Here is a 24,571-nt window from a genome sequence, read left to right on the forward strand (position 1 = left end):
AAAAATCTGCTTTGTGCAAATCTTGGGCAGCCCCATAAACCGGCATCAGAATCCATTCAAATCCATCTCTCTTAATTACATTTAATATGAAGTTTAACACAAAAGTCTCCCGTACTTACTTTTAACACTTGTAGCGTATCAGAGTTTATTCCCACTAGAATACCCCCTGAGCGACCATGTGGTGGTAAGCAAAACCAAGAGAAATTATATCCCGCAGCTAATTGGTTCAAAAAATGAATCGAGAAATTAGATCTTCCAGTTTCCAACAAAGGTATGAAGTCTAATTTCTATTCCCGAATTGCCTCTTTGACAAACAAATGCTTAGCAATATCTCCAAAACCTCCTGGATTCCATTTAATACCTTTTGCATTATGAAAATTGTTTCTTAATTTTTTTCCTAGTGCTTTTGCGAATATTGCTAGTATCATAACTTTCCTTTGTCTAATTTTCTTTACTTTAACCATTGGTTTAAGATGTTCCAAGTGATCATCTAAATCCAGTGAAATATCATCATCCTCAATCAAGCCAGAGCGGGAGTGGCTTGGGTGTTCCAGCATTTCTCCGCTCACGAACTAGTCTTGGTATTTCCTTCCATGTCTTTGGTTTAAGTGCCATTACTGTACATATAACACAAAATGATGTCAGAACAAGCTTCTAAAAATTAATGTAACATGAAAATTTATTCCACACGGCATTACAAAAAATAGATATCATATGGCGAAAAAATGAGAGCACTTGCTCTGAGTACTTTTTGTACTACGCATGTCGCATCTCGATCTTTCAGTTAACACACTGTAAAACATTTGCTGTCAAGCAAGAAATCAGTGCTCTCTACAGCGAGTCAGCGATGCCCATTACTGTAACCTGATATGTGATCCTCTTCTAAAATACTCCGTATCTACTACGAAGATGGTTTTACTTTTTATTCTAAAATATCGACTACTGGACATGTCATATCTCGATCCAAGTCTTTCAGTTAACACTTCGTGCAGCACATTCGCAGTTACACAAAATATCACGTCCTTCTCTGTAACTTCATATGTGATCCTCCTTTTCTTTTTTAGATAATATGTGATCCTCTTTTAGAGGGCGACATATAGTGATTTGTTCTTGAGTATAGAAAAATATATCTTTCAAACTAATTAAAACGCCTATATTATTCACGCTGGCATGTCTTCAAATAGGTCAAAAATTTCTGATGATAGTATCAGATGATCATGATGTAATAACAACTTAGTTAAAATTTATATCTATAAGTATCGAGAAAATTAACGGAAAACAAACATGCATGTACAGGATAGATAGACACCCATACAATGTGAAATTTGGTATAGAAATATAATCGCTTCCGATCTGGGAGGAAATCATAAATTAAATTACCATAAAACAAGCTACAGTAATGTGATGTGAAAAAAAGCACCACGAGGTTACAACCCCGAGATGATGATCTTGTCCTAGAAAATTTCACGTATATACATTTCTACCTTTCCTATACATGTATGTGTTTGACTTTTCATTAAGAATATAGTCGGCATTTGGCTCAATGGTGTGGATCTTAGGTTCAAGTTACGTACTAGGGTGGAAGCGCTTGCCGTTATTTGGTAGCTATAGCTAGGTAGAAATTATAAGGATTTAATGATAAAAATGTTTCTCTCATGCATGTCATCTATCGGTGCACAGCTACGCACCGTTCATGGTCATCTCAACAGCTGTGGAGCATCACAATCTGTTTACGGATGTGTGTACACGGTTGAAGGATACGACATAGGATATTTTTACTCAACATGGATGCAAGCGTAATCTATGAATTGACCCTCCTTCACCTTAAGGCTCTTTGATAGTGTCTTTCATGACTTGTTAAGAGCCTCATTTTTACATTTTTTATGGAACTTTGGGATTGGAGCGGCTATGTTCATCTCAGTTATGCAGAGGGCGGGTGTAATATAGACCTTTTAGATAATAAAGCGCATTTATCGAAGAAAAAAATCATAATCATTTGACACTGCAATCAGATTGCTATTTCTCAACTTCAAACAACATAATGATATGCTAACCCAAGATGGCAAGTTGAGGTGGTACATGGGATTGGATGAATGCTTGCATTTGTTGGTGAAATGTGGCAAAGATGGAATACAATGTGTACCTTCAAGATGAGCATCGAGATATTTTACGTCGATGTTGTCCAGTTGCTGCCGCAGGCATCTAGGGAGCTTCTTTATAGCAGGGCAGTCTTTAATACAAAGCCTTTCGAGAGAACCATATTCTTTCGGTATGGATGCCAGGGTACTGCAGCCAATAAGCCCAACGTTTACCAACGATCCTGACAGAGACTCCAGCGAGGTAAACCCACTGCCCTCAATTTGCAGGTACTTGACAGAGGTAGGCAGACAGAGAATACCCCCCAACATGCTCATGTCCGATATATATAAATCTACGAGACAAGGAGGAAGTGAATGCTCTCTTGCTTCTGCTGATGGTTTTGGTACATTTAAGGAAGCAGTGACCCGTGGTTTTGGGAGCTCATCCAGCTGGCAAGAAAGGATTCGAATATTACTACATCTACCAATAAGTATGGTCTTCAAGGACGGTGGAAGATGTAGAACCCCTGATGATAAACTATCACATCTAACTAAACGTAGAGATTCTAGATATGGACAAAAGTGATTCATGGGTGATGATGACAACTCCGATAGAACCGTAGGTGGGATTGCCTCGCTGCAAGAAGGCCCATGAACTAACTCTGGCATGCCCTGCTGCCTGCCAAATATGGACTCAAGCTTATGGCACTTACCAATAGTCATTTCCTTGAGAAATTTTGGGATGTTGAACATCTCTACCAAACTTGCACAATCATATATCTCAAGGGAGTCTAGACCTCGAAGGTGATGACTCCTTTGGGATGCTGATGGCTGAAGACGAGCTTGTGCGTATCCAGACAGATTTTTGCAGCTTCTAACTATTAAGCTCCTCAAGGAGACTAAGCTTTCGAACACCTTCTCTGGCCAGTGGACGAGCACGCCACATCTATCAATTTCCAAGTCTTTAAGATGTACAAAATAGTCCCACGGCTCTAGTGCACCTGATCCAAAGAATGAGTTGCAACATCGTAACTTCATAACTGTAATATTGGATTCCTGGTTCCATTTCTCCTTCATGTCCACTGGTTCAATTAAAGTGTACACAGTCTCTGATGTTGTTTCTGTGATTCCTAGCTTCAGTATCAGTTTGGTCAGCGAAGACAAATATATGTCTACCCAATGGAAGATCTCTGGCTGGACATCTTCAATTTCTAACATGCTGAGTTTTGGTGCTTTAGGTAAATCTATCAATTTTGGGCATTTGTGAATCGATAGCTCCTCAAGTTGAGGAAACAATATCTGTTCTCCTTTGACCACAGCATGCCATCTCTGAAAGCTCTCCAATTCTTTCATTTCGAGTACCTTCAGGGCAGGGAACACTGGGTGTAACAATCTATAACCAAATCCACTACATGGTTCCAATGGTGCCTCATGTAATGCTACCAGCTTTCCGCAATACCTAATAAACAACTTCTCAAGCACAGGAAATATTGTCTGCCCTTCTTGCCTCTCATTTACTTCCCACCATCTCTCAAAATCGAACAGATGGTCTAGCGTAAGCTCCTTCAGTCTTGGAAAAGTGAAGGATGTACCACATCTGAACAAAACTTGCAATCTTTCACAACTAAAAAGATGGATCTCAACCATGTTCTGCAACATACCCATGCACTTTCCTCCATAGGAATATATCCTCAGAACCCGTAGCCCATCATGAGGTTCAAAATTTCTGAGCACCTCGCTGTCACGAACAGAAGTCCATGTTAATACCAGCTCTTTGAGATCCTTCTGGTTTCCAAGCTTTGTCACTTTTGACTCTGCTTCTATAACATTCTCTACCTGGCATAGCTCTAGCTGACCGCCAAGGTTTAACTGCTCCAGCTCTGCAACATCACTGCAATCATGCCTAGTAACGGCTGCTACAAAGCATGTAAGCGTTTGCAGCTTAGTGAGTTTTCCGAGTTCCGGAGGCATGCTCTTCAACTTTGGACATCCATGAGTGTAGAGGTGACGAAGGGAAGTCATATACTTCATTTGCCTTGGAAGTCGATGGAGATGAGAGCAGTAGGAAAGGTCCAACATTTTCAGGTTATATAGAATAGTTATATCTTCAGGGAGTGCTTTGATATTACTATTTGAGAGATCAAGGTACCTCAGGTGATGGAGATACTTTGCTTTCGGTAGAAATGATTCTGCCTCTATACATAGCTTCAAGGCATGCAAAGAGCTGTATTTCGATAGATGCTGCAATGGGGTTTTCATATACATATTGCATAGCAGTGTTTGAATAGCAGGGGATCTTTTCTTCATAGAACCATTTAATATACCTTCAGTTTCTTCACATGATAAAAACAAATGCCGAGCACTATCTGGAAGCCAGTTGGTTTCAGTTGGTTTAATATTTGCAACAACACATTCCTCTTCCATAACAGACATTGCAATATCATGCATCATATCATGGATTCTGCATGTCTTTCTGGAATACAGCCCCCTGTAGTCTTTAGATTCCTCTATGTCCAGAAAGAATGACCTTGAGGCTAGATCATTGAAAATATGCTTTCCAGTAGTTTCAAGACTATCTTCCTTGTGTTCTGGGATAAAGCCATTTGCAATCCATAGCTGGATTAGCTTTGCCACATCAATAGTGTAATCCTTGGGAAATACAGCACATAAAGCAAAGCACTGTTTCACGTGTGATGGCAAGTCATTGTAACTGAGCTTTAGTATTGGCAAAATTCCAGTTTCCTCGTTGCAGATGCTGCTTCTAGATGATATAGCCTTCCATTCTTCCACGCTGGTCTTGGTACGAAGTACAGAGCCTAGCGCAGTTGCAGCTAAAGGAGAGCCAGAACATCTCTTGACAATCTCATCAACCATCTTAACTAGCACGTCAGGCTTTTCTTTCTTCGAACTGAATGCTTTAGCCTCAATAATTTCCTTGATGAATCTATCCTCCAAAACATCGAGATTGCATACTTTGTCTGGAGTCATTATGTCAGCAACTTGTTTATTACGAGTTGTTGTTAACACTACACTGCCACTACCACCATGCTGAAGAGACCCCTTCAGCCTTTCCCACTTATAGACATCTCGGTTCCAGACATCATCCATTACAAGGATATACCTCTGTCCGCTGACCAATTTTTGAAGTCTATCCAGTGGTGGTTTGTATATGTCATCACTCTTCTTCGGAGATGCTTCAACTATACTCTTAGCCAGGGAGTTCACATCAAAGGTGTCAGAAACACAGATCCAGAGAAGCAACTGGAAATGCTTTTGGACTTGAGGTTCATTGTATATGAGCTGAGCTAATGTGGTCTTGCCAATGCCCCCAATTCCAACTATGGGAACAACTACGAGATCTGGATTGCTAGCTTGACCAAGTAGTATATCAACAATATTCTTCTTCTCTCTGTCTCTGGATCTCATGGCAATTTCCCGTGGGTCGATGATAACATAATCTGTCTGCCTCCACTGCTTGGACACCGACGGCTGTGGTTGTGGTTGGTATTTGAACCCAAAGGCCTGCATATCTGCTATGAGGGCCTCAATGTCCCGCAGAATTCTGCAAAGCTTGATACCCATTTTGCGACGAAACTCAACACGGTTGTGAGTAGGGAAGAGTTTAATTACATCAAAGCCAAGCTTTCTGTAGTGCCCATTACTCCTGGCTTCACGGCGGAGTGCTTCGTACTTGAACTCGTCGAACACTTCGTTTGCCTCATAGGCCACTGTCTTGAGCTCCTGGAGCCAGGCTTTGGCACCCTCCATGTGTGCCGTCGCTTGCTCCTCGGCATAAGTGATGATGTCGAGGATGGCCGGAAGCTTGCGTTTGAGAATCTTGTGCTGCTCCTCCATTCCCTCCATCACGTTGTACTGGTCCAGGAGGTAGTTGGACGCCTTGTCCCTCAGCATGGACACCAGCGGCCCGATGGCCATGGAAACCACCATCTCTGCCATTGGAACGATCACGCACAACCCAAGTGCACTGCAGCATTAAATGGAGAAGACAATGTTGTGAGCAAGACCTGTAGAGGTGGAGCTTGAACCAGTTGCAAATCAAAATCCAATCTTGCAGCCGTAGTTACCTTCACGAGCTTGTGCCTGAGCACCCAGGTCCAGCAAAGCACCAAGGTACTCACCGGCACGTGGATCGCAGGTCCAGCGTTGCAGCAGCCAGTGATCTTAGTTGGGGCCGCAACTCAATATACAATCTTGTGGCTGCAGCCAAAATTATCTCTAAGAATAAGCATTTCTATGAATGTGAAAGTAGTTTGACTACATGACTTTAAACATAAGGCATTACACCAAGCTTTTAATTAATAAAACCAGTTACCACCAGAGTTACAAGGTGCTGAGGAAAACAACTATAAAGACCATCCACATTACAAGCACACAACAGAATACAATACGACGCCCGGCCTGCAAACGCTTGGATCTTCATACACCGAAACACTCGCTGATCAAGGTAGACACGAAAGCGGAGGAGGAAGACGCCATACCATCGGAAGAAGGCCTTCATCAAATTCGAACAAAGACAAACTGGTTCATAGTGCAACCTGCCCATCGCCGAAGAGAGCCCCTGCCCTCTCGCCTAGGTTCGAGGGCGCCGTACAGTTAGGATATGTTGGAATGCTCATCCTAGAGCTCGAATTGCAACCGAAGACAAGACCATAAAATGACTTAGTCCAGCCAACAGTCTTGGTCGTGTATACTCTCCTCTCACCCCCGCGAGGCGACAGGGGAAAACCCTAGTTCCAGCCGTCGGCAGCCACCCAACCTCCCACTCCTCCTCCCGCCGCCGCCATAGGGCGCGGCCAGGCAAATCTTGGCCGAAGCCGGAGGCGGTAGGGAGCTTCATCTCCTCGCACGCAAGGGCGGCAGCGCGAGACACTACCCCCGGGCCTGGCCGGCGGCATGGCTTCAGGCGTGTGGCGGTGGCACATCTAGACAGCGGCGCGGCAGAAGGAGAGTGGTGGGCTGTGATCTCGAGGTGACTTCACCTCCAATAGGCAAGGGAGGAGGTTGGCGCGTGGTGTAGGCAGTTTGGGCCCGATTTGGGTCCCTAGGTGCTCGATTGGGGCTGGGCAACTCCGATCCGCCATGCATGCCTTCATCGGTGGTTGTATCACGGTCCAGTAGCGCTGGTTTTGGACTTGCGTGGCTGCCGGTGAAGACCGAGGCAGGCAATGGCGACGCCTCTTGGAATTGCTTCCTTGTCGAAGGCATAGTTTTTGCAACTGCCGTTTTCTTGATCGAGGTTCTCCGGGGGGAATCCGGGTTCCCGGATTAGACATTGGCGACACTTTTAGTGTCGTTCTCCCTTTTGAGGGCAGCATTTTTGGAGCACATATTGATTGGAGTGGTCTGGAAGTGGAGCTGTGCCGCTTTCTTGTGCATCATCGAAGTATCGGGGAAATGGTGAAGCGGAGCCTCAGCGTACCTAGGTCGCATGATGGCGGACACATGCAGGGTGGAGGCGTTGTCTAGCACCATGGTGGCGTCGACGATATGCCTGGTAGGGACTATGCAGATCTATGCTCTGAAGATTGATCAAAGGTTGAGGGCGGTGACGACTTCTCTAGCGTGTACATGTGATGCTCTCTACTGAACCGAATGAGCCCTCCCGTTTCGCTTAGTGGGACGGGGTTTGCAATGATCCGATTCCTACTTGATGGGAGTTTTTCATTGTTTTCCAGGAAATAAGGCCTTCCTGACAAGGGATATCTTTACGGAGGTGTCTTGGAGGATACGGCGATGGATATTTTTCACCAACATGGATGGTAGCGTGATCTAAGGATCAACCTTCCGTCATCTTAGGTGTTTTATCTTTTATTTTCTACGAGTCGAGAACTAAAGGTTTATGGTTGTAACTTGTGACTTACTACGGCCATGTGCATCCTATCTATGCAGAGGTCGGATGTACGTATTGCTTTTCATTAAGTAATAAAACGTCCATTATCGAAAAAAGGCCTTGCTGACATGATCTTGATGGGAGTTTTTCATTGTTTTCTAGGAAATAAGGCCTTGCTGACATGATCTTCACTCGTTATCAGGTGTGTAGGTGTTTCGTGGTGGCTTCGGCTATTTTTATGTATGATCTTGTTAGATCTTTGTTGAATATAAATTAATAAATAGATGCAGAGGCCGGGCTACCGCCTCCATTTTATAAAGAAAAACAATAATCCGGCTAGGTTGATTCTTGATGAGAGGCGGGCTTAAGTAGCTAGCTGTAAAAGAATTGGTTCACGTGAGAAGCAATCTTCGGTATATGCTAATCAAGTAAAACCTGAACTTTAATTTAATAATTTCAAATTTACAAATTTGTATATAAGTGAATTTAGACATGCTTTTTTTTGAAATGGAGGGAGCACCCGGCCTCTGCATCGAAAAGATGCATACGCCCTTTTATTGATTTATTCAAAAGAGATCTGACAAAGAGTATACATAAAAAACCGAAGCCACCACACAACACCTAACAACAAACCCGACAATGGGTGAAAATCATGCCGACGGGACCTTATGCCCCGCCCATCAACTAGGCGAAAAGGGAGCGCTCATCCGGTGTAACACTCTTAGCGAGCACCTCATGCACACTCTACAGAAGCCGCCACTGTCGTCGACGTATATGTCCGCATAGCTCTCGCCAGGTCTGCCATCGCCAGACATCGCTTCCGCCCTGCGCGAATCCATCATCTCACGTCAGCCGCCGAGACCCCACTGCACCACGCCACTGAGACCTGTCGTCGTCGATGGGATAGAAAACATGCCTCTCCACCAAACCACCGCCTGACCATTCCAGAAGAAATCTGCTCCAAAAACGATGCACTCAAGAGTGGTAACGACGCCGGGCGCCGCCATAGTCCGATCCAGGAGCCCTAGATCTATTGTTTCCTCCGGAGCAGCCCAAGTGAAGCGACGAGGCCAGCGAAGACGATGCCTTAGCCAAGTAAACGACACCAAGTGACGCACCATCGTCCGCCAAGACCGAGGTCGAGGCTCGGTTTTCACCGGCTGCCACGTATCCCCAAACTCATCATCAGCTACAACACCGTCGAAGCTCAGTGTGGGATCCCAAGATCCATCACATCAGGACCAAACCTGGCCGATCACCTCCGGCAGCAGGAAGCCACCGCCGCCATGCCTGGGGCCGCTGCACCGACGCCCCAGTTGTGTGGGCAGAGATGGAGGACGGCATGAACCACCACACGCAGGGGCAAGGGACCAGCCACTACAGGAGCGCGCCGTGGCCCTCCAGGTCCAAACGGGCCCAGATCGAACCCAACACGATGCCTTCGCAACTGCTATCTAGCCTGTCGCCGATGCGCTACACCTCTCTGGCTGCCACCACCACACACCACCGCAATCGGAGCAGGAAGATCGGGAGCCGCAATCTTGCTCCAGGGTTTCCCCGGTGGGGGCCCTGCCACCGCCGCGCCATGCGGGCTTTGCCCGGCGACACCTCCGGCAGCGGCAGGGGGAGGGGAGGGAGAGTAGGGCGGGGACTCCAAGCGCTCGCGTTGGTCTCCCCGGTGCAGCGCGGCGCCACCGCACAGGGGAGGGTTAGGGTTAGGGTAGACATATTCACAAACAAAAATAAAGTGAACTTAGATATAGGCTGATTTAGGCACACGCATGAAACCCAGCCACACGTACCAATCGATTAAAACTAGCTAAACTAATTAGACTCCAAAAGTTCTTTACAAGAAGACTTGATGTTGTTATGGAACATAGCCTACAATCCAGATGGGTTAAAATTTGAAATGATAATAATATATAAACTTTAGTTACTGTGTATGCAGTTCGATTTTGAATCTTGAACAACATAATTAGCGTAGTACAATTGACTCTGCATGGGATGTTGTAAATGTTGACCATGACTCTCATCGAGTTTTTCTTATGTATCCATTTCTTCTAATAGATCCAGAGAAAATTTGGGGGTTAGTAAAGAAAAGCTAATTGTACATAATAGGTCGTATAATTTATACTGATAAATGGCATGAATACAAACTCTAACTAATAATAAGAATAAATTTTGGTAGGTGGAATTGGCTGGATTAGAGACTGAAATTCCAGGATTTTAAACTTACTCCCGATGCTTGGTGAATTCTTTATGTATTATTAAACAAAATATTTACTAGTTTTTAGTTTACAAGTTGAAAGAATCTTGCCATCTGCTCCCCTAAGCTAGTTGGACTCCCAAGTCTTGGTTAAATTAAACAGCTTATCTATCTGGTAGGGCAGGAGAATTCACATACATAGAGGAAAAACCTTTATCACATGTTGAAAATCTGTCACTAAAAGCCAAACTTTGCACTGATTTTGGTGCAGATTCGGTGCTCAGCAGATCGGCCTCGGGATCGCCCCCGGTCGGAGCTCGGATGGCGCGCTTGCATGCCGACAGTGCACAGCTGTGCACGCCAGCAGCTGCTGGGTCGCTGTCCGCGACCACGCTGGACCTGGGCAGCATGCAGAGGCGAGGGGAGCAGGGCAGCAGCGGCACGCAGGCGGGGACCCGGTCTGCTGCAGCCACGTGTGGGCGTGCCAGCAGGGGTGCTGCCCAGGCGGGATCTACTATGGCTGGGGAAGCGGTGTCGACTGCGTGTGGCGTTCTCTCGCTGCAGATAATCCGGCCAGTCAGCGATGGCGGGCCAGAACTGGGCACGTCCACCAAAACCAAACATTTGCCAATGATGGGCAATCAGAGGTGGCAGATGGTGGATCTTTGGTGGGATCCTCTGTGCACGATTTTTCTATGGCACATGTTCCAAAAATTTATTAATTCTTGTTTGGATGATGATGTGCATTTTATGTCAGATTTTAACTCAAACATGTTACCCGATGGGGGTGATACAAATGGTGCAGGTTTAGTAGTGGAGCCTAAGTTGGTTGGTTCGCTGGAACAAGCTGATGGTGGCGCTAGGGAAGACTTGACGATGCCTAAAAGAGAGGGGCTTGCTAGCATGGGTCTTCGGGGTTCGATGGGGATTGCCTCATCTCCGATGGCTAATGGTAAGTCTCCTGTTTCATTTTGGTCTCCATCAAACACTACAAAATCTCCAATATCATTATCTCTAATTCAGAGCTCATCTAGTTCGTCCTACTATGGAGGAGGTTATTGCCTTTGGGGGGATACCAAAGGCCTCAACTGGAGTGTGGTCGAGTACCCGGTTGGGAAGCCAGCCTGATGTGGATCTGCCCCAGATGGAGAAGGCAATGAAGAATGCACAGTTGCGCGATGCTTCTTTCAGTTCAGGTAAACCTATAGCTCCAAAATATTCTATTGTTAATATCCCGGATTCTGAAATTATTCATAGAGAGGATCGCTTAGGAGTATCTTAGGAAAATCTGAAGGAGAGGTGGTCAATTCTATTAAAGGAATTAAAATGTTAGAAGAGGAACAAATTCTAACGATCTTGAAAAAAAATGTGGATGAGAATGTGAATAAGGAAGAGGGTCTTTCGACTCTTGTGATGTCAAAAGTATCTACTCTTTGCGAGGATTTGGTAGAGGATGATGGCATCCCACTGGAGTTAGATGATCATGTGGAGCATCTAAAGCCGGTTGTCATGGAAAAGAAAACTAGACAGATAAAAATTTATGATACTAACAATATTCGCAAAAATACTAGGAAAAGAATTAAAAACATTTCTCATAATGCAGAATCTAAAAGGAATGAATTGGAACCCGGGGGTTTTTGGTGACACTGCTAAGCATTTGTTTGTTAAAGAGGCAATTAGTGAACATAAGTTAGATTTTGTAGCCTTGTTGGAGACTGGAAGATCACACTTTTCTATACCTTTTTTGAATCAACTTGCTGCGGGTTATAACTACTCTTGGTTTTGCTTGCCACCACATGGTCGTTCTGGGAGTATTCTAGTGGGAATAAACTCAGATACACTCCAGGTGTTAAATGGCCATTTTTGCAACACACATTAAGAATGAAGGGCTTTGCCCCATAATCGTGTAGAATAGTTCAACATTTTGTTCAAGGGGGGAGTGTGGGAGTAAAGGTAAATGATGACATTGGTCATTATTTTCAAACAAAGAAAGGCCTTCGGCAAGGGGACCCTTTGTCTCCAATGCTTTTTAATATTGTAGTTGACATGCTTGCCATCATAATCGAACGAGCAAAAGAGGATGGTCAAGTTGGGGGGCTTATTCCGCATCTTCTTGAGGGTGGCATCTTTATACTACAATATGCCGATGATACGATCCTTTTTTTGGAACATGACCTCCTAAAAGAGGTTAATATGAAACTAATACTATGCCTTTTTGAAGAGCTCAAACCCCTCTAAATTTTAGTTTTAGACGGGTGTTGTTTGGGAAACAAATGGAATTCTTGGTTACAGTTATGCGAAAAATTAATGATGGTAAATTTAAATGACGAGGCTGATCGTTTTGTTTGGGGGCTAACAACCAATGGTTTGTTTACGGTAGACTGTATGAGGATCTTATGAGTGACCGCACCCCTTTTTTGAGAAAATATCTCTAGAAAGTTAAAATTCCATTAAAGATAAAAAAAATTCATGTTGTTTCTGAGTAATAAGGTTTTGCTAACTAAAGATAATTTAGCTAAACGTCACTGGAATGGGTGTATGAAATGTGTTTTCTGCGCAGATCAGGAGACCATTGAACATCTTTTTATTGATTGTCCTTTAGCTAAACTCCTTTGGCGCATGGTTAATTTCACCTACGATCTTCCACCTCCAACCAATATTACGAATATGTTTGGTAATTGGTTGAATGGAGTAGATAGACAGTCTAAGGCATTAATCCGAATTGGGGTCTCTGCTTTATGTTGGTCTATATGGAGGGTGCGAATGATATTATCTTTAACAAAAAACAATCTTTTCACTTCTTGTAGGTTATCCATATGGTGTCACATTGGGTTCAGCTATGTGGCCTCCTTTCGCCGGAGGAGCAGCGGGATGTCATGGCTTCTGGATGCACACGGCTGGCTGGTGACATACTAGGCGGCTACTTTGATGTGTAGTGATAGTATGTTTGGCTTTTTTCGCTGGTTGATTTTTGTATCAATTCTTAGCGATGCTTGAGTTATAACAACTACTGAATTCGAGACTTATTAATAAAAGGCCGTGTGCATCACCACGATGTAGAAGACGGGGTTTTATCCCCATTTTGAAAAAAAACATACATAGAGGAAGGTTTTTACAGTTCCCTACAACCAAAGTTTAAACTACTAAACTTGTTGGGCGTCCATTCGGCCCAATATTTTGTGTTGTTCGATGCTTTTTATGAAGAATTGAGCATGTGTAATTTAGTTCACATGAATAAGTTACCAGAGTATTTCGATTCTTGAATGTCTTGGTATGTTTTATATGGCGTGGTATGTTATGAATAAGAGGAGGAAGACGGTGTTAGTATTGATTTTAATGTGTGCTGAACTGCTGACCTGGGGTAGTTAATTGTTATGCTACTCTCTGCGTTACATGGGACAAAAACTGATGTCTCTGAATATATAATAGAAAACAACAATGAAACCTAGCTAATACAATTTTCCTTGATCATTCTCATAACATTAGATATTATAACTCAAATCAAATATAGCGACCCTATTTACCTGGGACAGCAGGGTGCCTTGACGAGCTCGACCCTGAGCGGCGGCAAGGAAGACAGGGTCCTCACCAGCACGTGGACGACGACCAGCTCGAGCTATGTAGGCAGCAGCAGCCCTAGAACCTGGCTGGCGCCGGCTAGGAAACGCAGGAGCGGGCAGTGACTCTGGTGAAACTGTGGAGGCGCCGATGCGTGGGTGTGTGCGTGAGCGTTGGAGCTGCGAGGTTTCTAGGATATCTTGAAGCAATGAAGCTTGTGGATGGGTAGGAATAGGATTCAGGCCACAGCAGCCATTAGGTATTTCAGAGGAGAAGTATTATGTGGCCTGTGGGGAAGGAATTTGTTCTTTTCCCCGCAAAAAAAAGGAATTTGTTCTTTGGAAAAGAAAAGTGGATGCTTTTCTTTGGGAAAGAAGAAGGAACATGGATGATGGGGTCATCAAATTGGAGGGCTGTATTGCTCTACTGACATATGGGCGCACCAAGCATATTTGAAGTGGCAATTTTTTTCTCTCCGGATTGCCATGGTGGCCACCCGCCCACCACCTCTGCCATTGGAACACAGGGCTGTGCAGAATGGTGTTAGCAATACGTGCCTGCTTTGCTTGTGGGTAAAATGGAAGCCGAGGCATGTATTACCATTACACTTCTTTACCTACCAGACTGAGGCCCTAGACACCTTTGCAGAGCATGATTACTAATTTGGCCTGTGTACAAACATAGACCGAGTTACTATGCATGTTTGTTCTTAATAATTTAAGAGCCACTCTACTGCTAAAATACTGTATAATTATTAGAGGAGATTGAAGTATGAACTGTAGAAATAAACTAGGAATCATGTGTGTTGCCTGGTGGTCTACCTACTCCTCCACCCTGTAGGTTGTCACCCGATCCGGCCGCCCCCATTCTGCGTCTCCGGCCAACTTCTGGTAGGTCTTCCAATCTGGCCATCGTCGGTTCGGAAGGCCGCGTGCAGGGCACTAGGCTATCCAAGGCCACGTCCTTGGCATGAGACCAAGACGGCTTTGCATGTAGGTGGATGCATGTCGCCCCTCCACCTGCTGATGGCCTGATGCACGCTGGTGTCTGGTCTGGTCTGAGCTTTTTTTACGCGGGGGAACAAGATTGGTGGCTCACCGGATGAGAATTGGTTAGGCTGGGTAGGCAGGGAGTATTTGCAGAGGATGAGAAGTTGACGCTCCACTGTTCGTGTGCGCACATGGTTTCGTTGTGTGGCAATGCCCCCATGAAAGCTGTGTGCATGGCGACTATGAGCCGGACAATTGGTACTTTGCAGCGGTGGGTTACTTGTTCATGAGATTCTCAAATCGTGTCAGCATTGCTTTTTTTTCCGCTGTGTGCATCCTTGATATTATGTTGTTCCAGCGGCCAGGTGTAATTGGTATCGGAAAAAAGGAATCATTTGCGCCACTCTATTGTTAAATGTTCTGCCACCCTATTACTAAAGTAGAATAACAAGCCAAATTGTCAAGTGCCAAAAAAAATTTGTTGGCAAATTCTTGCAAGTTGAATTTTCTTCAAGTTCTGAAAGATGACTAGAGGAGCGTGAATAGGAGTTTATGAAAATTACTGCTAACTAAAATATAGTGCATGGAATAGCAGCGTAATTGCAGGAAACAACAGGTTGAGGAACAATGAAGCAGGAAACAGATATATACAAGATGAAGCAATACAGACATGATGATAATGAACAGATGAGGTAAATGCTTCAACCAGATCAAACATAAGCTTCAAGCGGAATAGGTAGTACTCTGGAAGGAAGCAGATTCTTCAAGCACGCTACAGATTACTCATGGTGATAACATGATGAAGACACCAGTGGACGAGGAAACAGGATAAGGTCAAAGATACACAAAATAACGGGATAAGGTCACATGTACGTAAAGCAGATGTGATTCCTCAACCAGACAACAAGGCAACAAGATGAGATTAGTAACGCTGGATGAGCAAATCATAAATATGTAGTAAAAGACTATGATGAGAATCGTGATAGACCATCACAACAGGGAGTCAGCGATAGATCATGCCATATGGTGAGGGTAGTAAAAGATCATGATGAGCATAGTACAGGATCAGTGAGGGGCGAATTTAGCGGAATGGTGCAATTGTGTCACCTCACTTCAATGGTGTCATCTTATAGACATGAACTCTACTAGATGGTGAATTAGCAAAGGATTTGTCAAAAGTCAATGGTGTCAGCTGAACCCAATACTTACACTACAGATTCGCCTTGAGAGGATAGTGATACATCATGATAAAGATAGTAAAAGCTCATGTTGAGGATAGTAACAGAGGCAAGACAATATGATTATAAAAAGATGGGAAGTAAGGATTGGAAATGAAGACACCTGATTTATTTCACCAGTCAAGCTGTCGACACCATCTCTACATATCCGTTGGAAGAGGCTACGCACGGACACACCTAGGTTCAATCAACATGACGGTGCAATGGATATAAGGAACATTGAATATATATATGACTCTTGGGGCACAACACCACTAAGCAGAAGTGTAGGTGCTAATGGTGAACAGATTGACTGAAACGGAATTACCAGAACAAGTCAATTAAATCAACTAAACACAAGTTAGTCCAAATGAGCCTTGTTTTTCTGGCATTGAATAACAGTCAAAGTGGTATTCAATTATTTTTTAGAACCTAAGACCTAGAGAAAACCTTGGTTGGCAAGAAAAATTGCTAGTACCAGTGCATGAAAGGTTTTTCAGAAGGGACAAAAATGAAAGTTCACAAGGTGCAACAATAATAAAAAAATCTCCATCTTTTGTACTATGTAATAACAAAATTAAGAACAAGTGGTATCCATGTGCCAAATAAGAAGCCAATTTCATCGCCTACAAACATATATTTACCAATCAGAGGTTTGTCCCTATACTCTTATACTGAACCAACTCACAAAAAATGGTGTGATTAGTCCAGAGGTTTGCCCTATACCCCATCCTAATACAACAATGCACCTAGTGACCTGCGATGATTCAGATATGGCTGACTTCATCAAGCTTGGATGCAGTCTCTAAAATTCCATTTTGGCTAATAAGAGGTTATACTCAAAACTAAGATAACATGAAACAAGATTGGAATTTTTTAACAACCTTGGAGAATCTATGTAAAATGTTATACAAAACATATATTAGCTCATTAGATCTATGCTATCAGCAGTGTTACCAGATCAGAATGACGGAGATAGAACAATAATAAGAAAGTATGAGAACCATACATTGTTTCACAACACCCAGCGCTTTCCCCATGCTTTCTTCTCGCCTTTCATATTTTATATAGCATTCAAGTATGCAGCCTGTTCACGCTTTACAATCTCCTCTTTTTGCGTCAGTACTTGGCTCACTTCATCAAGCTTGGGTGCCCACTATTTTTCTCAAGCAAACGCAACCCCATGTTGTATGGGTATTCATGTAACTGCAACAAATACACACAAAAACAGACCTTTAAATAATTGCAACTGCCATGGAAATGATGGAAGTATGAAAAGAAAGGTTAATTGTTGAAACACTGTGATCAGGGAGAAAATCCAAATTAGACGAAATGCAGGAAACAGAAAATAAAAGTTACAGGTAACACCTTTCACCTTTGCTTAACTAAATGTGTGTCTATTTTTTTAAATGGCAGAAAACACTACCTATAGCTCACGATTCTTTCTACGGCGGAGTACCCAGACATAATGACCGCTGACATGACTGAGAAATGTATAAAGTAGTACTCCATAAGAAGGGACAATCTCCAATCTCCAGTGCTTTACTTCATAGTCTGGTCGAAGCTGCAAGAAAAAATGAGTTCTTGCATGGGAGTGGGACACACAAACATTTGATTCTTTGGGAACGAGCAAAGAGTAAACCACGTTGGTTTAATAAATAGTAGAGCTACAGCCTTTAGTAAATCCAGTCATGATAACAACAATGGCAAAAACCAAAACATTTGAAATGCTTGTTTCATTAAATTAAAGGCTTCAAGGCGGTACTGATTTAAATGTTCTTAGTTTTATTTTTCACGCACTAACTGACGACATGCTATAAAAAAAACTCTACAGGGCAGTAGTATTGCATAGCTGGTCTTTCTTGAAAAATCCTAGAAACGGAACACTGCAGGACAGTATTATTGCATAGTTGGTCTTACTCGAGAATGAGAACCCTGTTTTAAAATAGTTCGAAATAGAAGTAGAAGCGAGTAATAAAACATAGGCCATAATTAGATTCTGTCAACTGAATATATATATATTATATATATATATATATATATATATATATATATATATATATATATATATATATATATATATATATATATATATATATATATATATATATATATATATATATACTAGTTGAATGCCCGTGCGTTGCTACGGTCCATACTTTTCTTGCAACAATACAGTAGAGATATGAATACTCACATGTATATAAAAGAGTGTTGGTGCATTTCAATAAATAGTTGCCAAAATTTATAATAAATGCATCATCGAAATACCATTGACAATGGATCCTTCATTGTGTCACATATTTCTTAATCATCGATCTCCTCTACATCCATGTCATTGGCTTCAAGTTATCCCCTAATTCGCACACCTAATTATATGCTTGTGATTTCCCTAGAATTTGGTCAAGTGACTTGCTTCAGGCGGCGAGGGCTATGGGCGGCACGGGCTGTCGTCGTTCATATCTACCTCTGGTGGAGGTGATGGCATGGTGGTGGTGGGGATCTAGGTTGATCGACATCGAGCGGTGTGGAGACATCCCTCCTCTCTCATGTGGACCGGCCCCTCAAGCTGCATGTGCGGGTTTGCGAGGCGGGCGGCCGGTGAGATCCAGGAGCCGAAAATGATGGCGTCCTTGGAAATAGTCACCTTGTTGAAGGCGTCGAGGCCGCATATCTCTCACCTCCTGCCACATGTATTGGGGGTAGCCCTAGATCCGGGTCTCCCGGAACGGACGATGACGGCGCTATCAATGTCGCTTAACCTCTGGTGGCACCATCTTGGAACTCGACATGCCTAGGTGGAGCGGTGTTTCATCTAGAACGTTGACGGCAGCGGATCTTGGCGGTGTCACGCAGCGGGGTCTCGACGACTGCATGTGACGGTGGACGCGCGCAGGGAGGTTGCCCTCTCTGGCGTCGTGGCAATATCGTTAGCAAGAACGACGAAGATTGTGTTGATTTTTATCCTCAAGATTGCTCGGTGGTTCGATGAAGGTGACGGCTCCTATAGCGTGTGCATACGGTACTTATTAAGAGTCTGCTAGACCAGATGAGTGCTCCCGTTTTGTTTAGAGGGTGTCTCGGGTATGCAATGTTCCCGGCTTCTAGTTGATAAGGGGTTTTCGCGTTTTCAGAGTCGTTGGCATGTTTTCCGCTCATTGTTCGATGTAGGTGTTCTGTGGTGGCTTCGGGGTTTTGTCAAACCTTTGTTGAATAAAATAATAAAGACGGCCGTATGCATCGATTGATGGCCTCCGGTTCGAAAAATGAACACATGAGACACAAACATCACATTCCACGATCCATAACACAAATATTTACCGTACTCATCCAAATATGCTTTATAAATATATAAAGTAGTCAAATCTATCATATGTTTTTTTATCAGCTAATAAAGCATGCGCCCTTCACATAAGCGAATACCATTATTGTATAACACATGTGCACGAGGAACATGCACTTCCGTAAACAAATATATGTAATCAGGTATCTTTCAAGTATAGTTAAATACATGTGCATTGGTAGGGATAACTGCTACGGATAGCTATTAACAAATTAGCCAGCATGGCGAGCAACTGTACTCTAGACCTGATTTCTCCATGGATTGCTGCAAGAGTGCTTCTTAAGAGCGGTTCTTACCTGCAGGGCAAGTATACTCCAGTTGCGCACACAAGATTTCCTTCATGTAGTCTGTCATCACTCAAGTATGAAGTGATGGGAAATCCTGCTCGACCAGTTTTGCAATCTTGTGGCACGACAGCAACAGTCGATGGCACAACAACAACTGGCTTGGCTTGCGTCTGCGGGGAGAGGCCAATCAAGGCGTATTATAACCTTCCCGTATGGCGAACCATTTCTGTTGAAGTCTAGCATGCAGCAAGCTTCCAAAGAAAGCAAAGGCATCATGCATTGCAAAGCACCAAAGAATAGGCAGCCAAAGAGCATTTGATTTCTTTGAATCAAGCCCTCCTTTTTGCTCTCATCCCCATATTATTAACAAAAGAAGTGCTGAAATGTGAGGGAAAGGAACGCCGAAACCAAGAAGATATAGTATCCTTACATTTCCTGGTAGTAGTGGCTCACCTGGCAATGGGCAAAGCTTCTCTCAATGTTCTGAAAGACAGAGGTCAGGATCACAACAGAGCACAACAAATAGATCACGAAGCATCCCCTCCTTGTTGAATTCGTGGTAAAACACACCAATCCCGTATGGGACGCCCTTCTTGTGAAATGTGATAGCATCTATTCCTGTGAATCACGAATAGGCACGCAAACATGTTACCGTCAGCTTAGCATATGCAAGAGGCTTACTACTTCACAAGCAATTGTCCATTTATTTATCATGCTATTGGTCAACAATTGAATCTAAACAGTGAAGCTAAGCCTTACAAGAACAGATGATTTACATGTTAGGAATTATCAGGAAGTTTCAGTCTAAAAACCAGGCGAAAAATGAAACACTAATTTAGAAGCTTGTCGGCACAATATCTATTTGGTATAAACAGAACGTCAAAACTAAAAAACAACATCTGATTAGAGTGTAAGTGTGTAACCTGTATTGGATCGAACTTGGTAATAAAAGATAGCTTCGGATGATAACTTACCAACAGAGAAAAAATAGTGAAAAACGCTCAAACAAATAGGAAAAGTCCAGAAACATTTGAACAGAACGCTACATTGGTGTTGGTTTTCAAACTTGAACCTCCTAGCCCAACGTGCACACCAGGATCTCGACGCAAAATTTTAGATGGGCTTGAGATTGAAACCTAGATGTAATATATAAGAAAATCATGAGTTACAACATCATCAATAAACATTTAGTCACGTTGGAAAATCATGAGTTTACAGCATAAGCAATAACCATTTAGTGGCATTGATACTGTCCTATGAATGGTATATTGAGCAGAGTTAAGTCTTGTTTTCCAAGAACATTCAGTGTTGTTGAGTGAACCTCGGTCCACATATTATAGCTATGAAGAATCCGTAAAACAAAAAAAACAATAATAACATGAGATATCATGTAGGCATGTATAAATTGGAAAACCAACACTACAAGGTAGGCTCCCCTTTTGACTATATTCAGCATGCGGAGAACTAAGATAAGACATACGGGTGGCCAAGATCCCAAAACCTCATCTACTCATGACAAAGCCGGACATACAAGAATAGATACAACCTGGACTGAATTGAACATTGGATATATAGTATTAAGGGTGCAACAACACATAGGGTGTTTCAGCGCTAATTAGTCATTCCATTGAACATTTGACTTTGACTTGCCGGGCTACATCATTGGAAAAGAGTAAAAGGAACTTCAGTATCACAACAATGTCAGTAAAGGACTTTTTTCTCCACATGCCAAGTGTTAAAACATAAAATCAAGCGTGCAAATATATATGTACACGTACTTCGGGAGACTTTACCAGTTGGCTTTCCAGCAACAAGCTCGATTTTTGTAACTGCAATGAAAACACCAAAGCACAACAGTCAGTAAAAGTGTGCAGCTAAACATGTCATAGATTGATGATACTTTAGTATGTAGTAGCTTTCACAGGAACCTAATGAAAATAATTGTTGAACTGAACCATACATTCCGAAGAATATGTATTTTCATTTATTTCAAATTTCCAAAAGAAACAACATTTGATTGCTCTTAAGTCTACAACGAATGGCTAAATACCACTGTCTGTAAGCTAGTTAAAACAGATGCGATGAATATAAAATGGCATGGTTCAAGACTACAGTGATACAAGAAGTTGTGTGTGAAGAATTGAATAGTGGACATGGTTCAGAAAAAGTTGCAGTAACATAATTCATCAACCCAGTAAATATCAAGGAAAATTATACAAGTAATATCCCATCATCAATCTTGGATCAGTTACAAAAAGTCTGGTAGTCAAAGTTTTATCGTGCCAATTCCTTGAGTTGGACCGCTGGAGATTGTCAGCATAGAAAGAGTACAAAGATACAGACATCTTATCCAAGATAAGATATCGAGACCTACAACCTCATGCAACATATCCTGCAGGGATGGAGTTCACAGTTGATGCCTTAATGGCATCATGACAGATTGAGATACCTGGATTGAGAATCAAATGCCGCAACTTAGTAAGACCTCCAGATGCAAGAAAATGCTTGCACCTGCATCAACAACAAATGTGTCTTGAAGTTATTTTCCATTAAGCATACGATGAGCTTGCAAAAGAGAATATGTTTGTTATACACATAAGATAAAATATTCTTAACTGGAATACTAAGTAAATGAGGCTTTAACTGAAAAAGCAATTAATTTATCTAGTAGCATATATTAACAGGGATGGGGAATTCATTTTTCTCACAATTTGTATGTCCAACATCTAAATCAGCACATAAATGATAAACGCACATCATGACCTCAAGATGCCAAGATACATAAGATACTGGATTTCCCACAATAATCATACTTCCAATAGGGCCCAAAATTTAAAAAATAATTCATGGATTCACTAACTCTGCCCTGAAGTAGTTTACTATCCTGAGTCAACGACCATTCAACCAAGCAAACTCAGAATAAAATGATTACAAGAATTTCACCAGGAGTAAAAAAGAATCGATACTAAACAAAATAGTGATTAACAAGATCCCACATCTTCCTCGTACCATTTTTCCGTAGGTGAGCCGGCGGGTTGCCATGGAGGTTCGCTAGAAGATAGAGCTAAAAGCGGCAGTGGTAAAACGTGCTGCTCTTTCAAGACTGAACCAAATGAAGGATTGTTGATGTACTTGGATAACAGTATAAGAATAAAAAGTTCTGACTCCGTAGATGATAAGTAACTGCAGTGGAAAGTCATGGCTACCTGCACAGATGAAAACCATCGTTGGAAAAAAACGAGAATCAGCATGGGAAATCAGCTAGGTATTGAAGTATGTGGAGAAAAACTCATAGCCAGGATCAGTAACTTGCTAAGCCTCCTCACGTACCTGTGTGCCTCTGCCGCGAGAGACACGATGAGTCCGGCGGCCAACGAATCGGCGGTCAACATCATCAACAACATGTGCGCTGAATCGGTGGATCGTGGGGGCAATGTCCTCAATGTACGGAGGGACGGGCGTGCGCGACGCACGGATGAAAGGCTGAGGCGGCGACCCCGGTTTTCTCTACCGCGGATCTCGGCGGCACGCGGAGGGGAATCTGAGCACAGATCCTGCAGGACGCGATGGGGAAATACGCATCCTCCGTCAGGGCGGTGGTTCCTCGCCCAAATGGGAGAGCCGAGAAGGTGGTGGTCGTGGGAAAGAGGGCAGCGGTGGAGGTTCAGAAGTCGTGTGCGCAATTCCCGTCAGATTTTTTTTCTGATCGGATTTCTATCGTGTGTGGTAGATGAATAGGTGGAAGTAAACAGGAAGGGGGAGGACGTACCAACCATCCCACCACCTCTAGGCATTTAATATAGTAGAGATATATATAAAAGCAAAGATTGGGGAGAACCATGCCAAGGGGCCCCGGTGGACCGCTGGAGCTGGCGCCGACCACCCTTTCCGCTGGGGATAAACATCACGGCTTCTTGCTCCTGATTTCTTCCTGGCATATCAAAAGAAACGAAGCGTCTCTCCGTATCTGCTATTCCGAAGGCCAAGGAAAGCACACGGATTACCAGCAAGCCAGCATGACCCTGTCCCGCAAGAAAACACAACAAGAAAGCCCAGATTCTAAGATACGCAAGAAAATCCTACCCCAGGAACAGCGAGAAAGCCCCGCATTAACAAGGGCGAGGAAGCGTCCCCCGCCGGAATTTCAATTGTCTACATGCGGGCACTCACCGGGAGTTGGCCGCGTCTATCCCGGCGGGCCCGGCACGGAACTCGAGGCTGGCCGCCGCAGATTCGGCAAAGACAGCCGAGTGCCGAGGACGGCGCCGTCGCCGCAGAGACGCACCGCCAAATTGCAATCCTTTCACAATGTCATTACCAGTGCGGAGTGAATAAAATCCTCCCTAGGGTATCCCTACAAAAATTATCCATCAATTGTCCTAATTAAAAGCCCAAATACTTGAGGCCCAAGATCGTACCAACTTCAAGCCCAGAGGATGGCGTTCCCGGTCCGATCGTATTCCGTTTTCTTCTTCTTCTTTACCGTCTGAATGAAAGCTGAAACGACTCCAACTCGCCATGTGATTCCGTCGTTCCACCCTGCATACAATCCGACTCGCCATATGCTTCTCTCGTCTGGGAGGCATAGCAATTACATACCAAAAGGAGATTATCCAATTTGAGTCGGACTGCAGACTTTCCCTGCTTCTCCTCTATATAAACATACCTACTGGAAGACGATAGAGCTACAGAGGCAAGGCGTGCGTAGAGGTTCTTGTTCTTCGTAGAAATCTGTCAAGAGGTGAGACATACACGCTGCGCTAGCTATAGATCGAGAGGCCTAAAAGGGAGAGCAGGCTCGCTTGTTCTTTCGATCATCAATGGGATCCGCACAGTCAACCGAGAAGGTGATGCCGGAGCAGGCCGTGAAGGACCTGCACCGCGAGGATAAAATTCTACAGGAACGAGCGATGTGCGGGTGCGGCATGCAGTCGACACACCAACGCACCGAAGAGTATGACCTCCGATCCGATCCGTATCATTTGCTATCTATATTTTATAAGATGATCTTATTATTAATTCTCAACTTCTCTGACCAACGC

General features: G+C 43.4%; 1 protein-coding gene across 8 annotated transcripts; it reads right to left on the reverse strand.

The window, feature by feature from the left end:
• Positions 1 to 418: 418 nt before the first annotated feature.
• LOC124692610 (putative disease resistance protein RGA4) lies at positions 419 to 23,752 on the reverse strand. 8 transcript variants are annotated; one of them, XM_047226014.1, is made up of 8 exons: positions 23,700 to 23,752; positions 23,368 to 23,551; positions 16,909 to 17,105; positions 14,314 to 16,097; positions 13,660 to 14,221; positions 6,164 to 6,296; positions 2,144 to 6,063; positions 419 to 617 (listed from the first exon to the last, which is right to left on the reverse strand). In XM_047226014.1, exons 7-8 carry the CDS (start codon positions 6,033 to 6,035, stop codon positions 517 to 519), a joined length of 3,993 nt encoding a protein of 1,330 aa, XP_047081970.1. In that variant the 5' UTR covers positions 6,036 to 6,063; positions 6,164 to 6,296; positions 13,660 to 14,221; positions 14,314 to 16,097; positions 16,909 to 17,105; positions 23,368 to 23,551; positions 23,700 to 23,752; the 3' UTR covers positions 419 to 516. The 8 variants fall into 8 exon arrangements, with proteins under 8 accessions (XP_047081970.1, XP_047081969.1, XP_047081967.1 ...); XM_047226013.1 differs by having other exon boundaries at positions 14,294 to 16,097; XM_047226011.1 differs by having other exon boundaries at positions 13,660 to 16,097.
• Between the last annotated feature and the right edge of the window lie 819 nt (positions 23,753 to 24,571).

The sequence above is a fragment of the Lolium rigidum genome, chromosome 2, assembly GCF_022539505.1.
Source record: "Lolium rigidum isolate FL_2022 chromosome 2, APGP_CSIRO_Lrig_0.1, whole genome shotgun sequence".
Classification (NCBI taxonomy): domain Eukaryota; kingdom Viridiplantae; phylum Streptophyta; class Magnoliopsida; order Poales; family Poaceae; genus Lolium; species Lolium rigidum.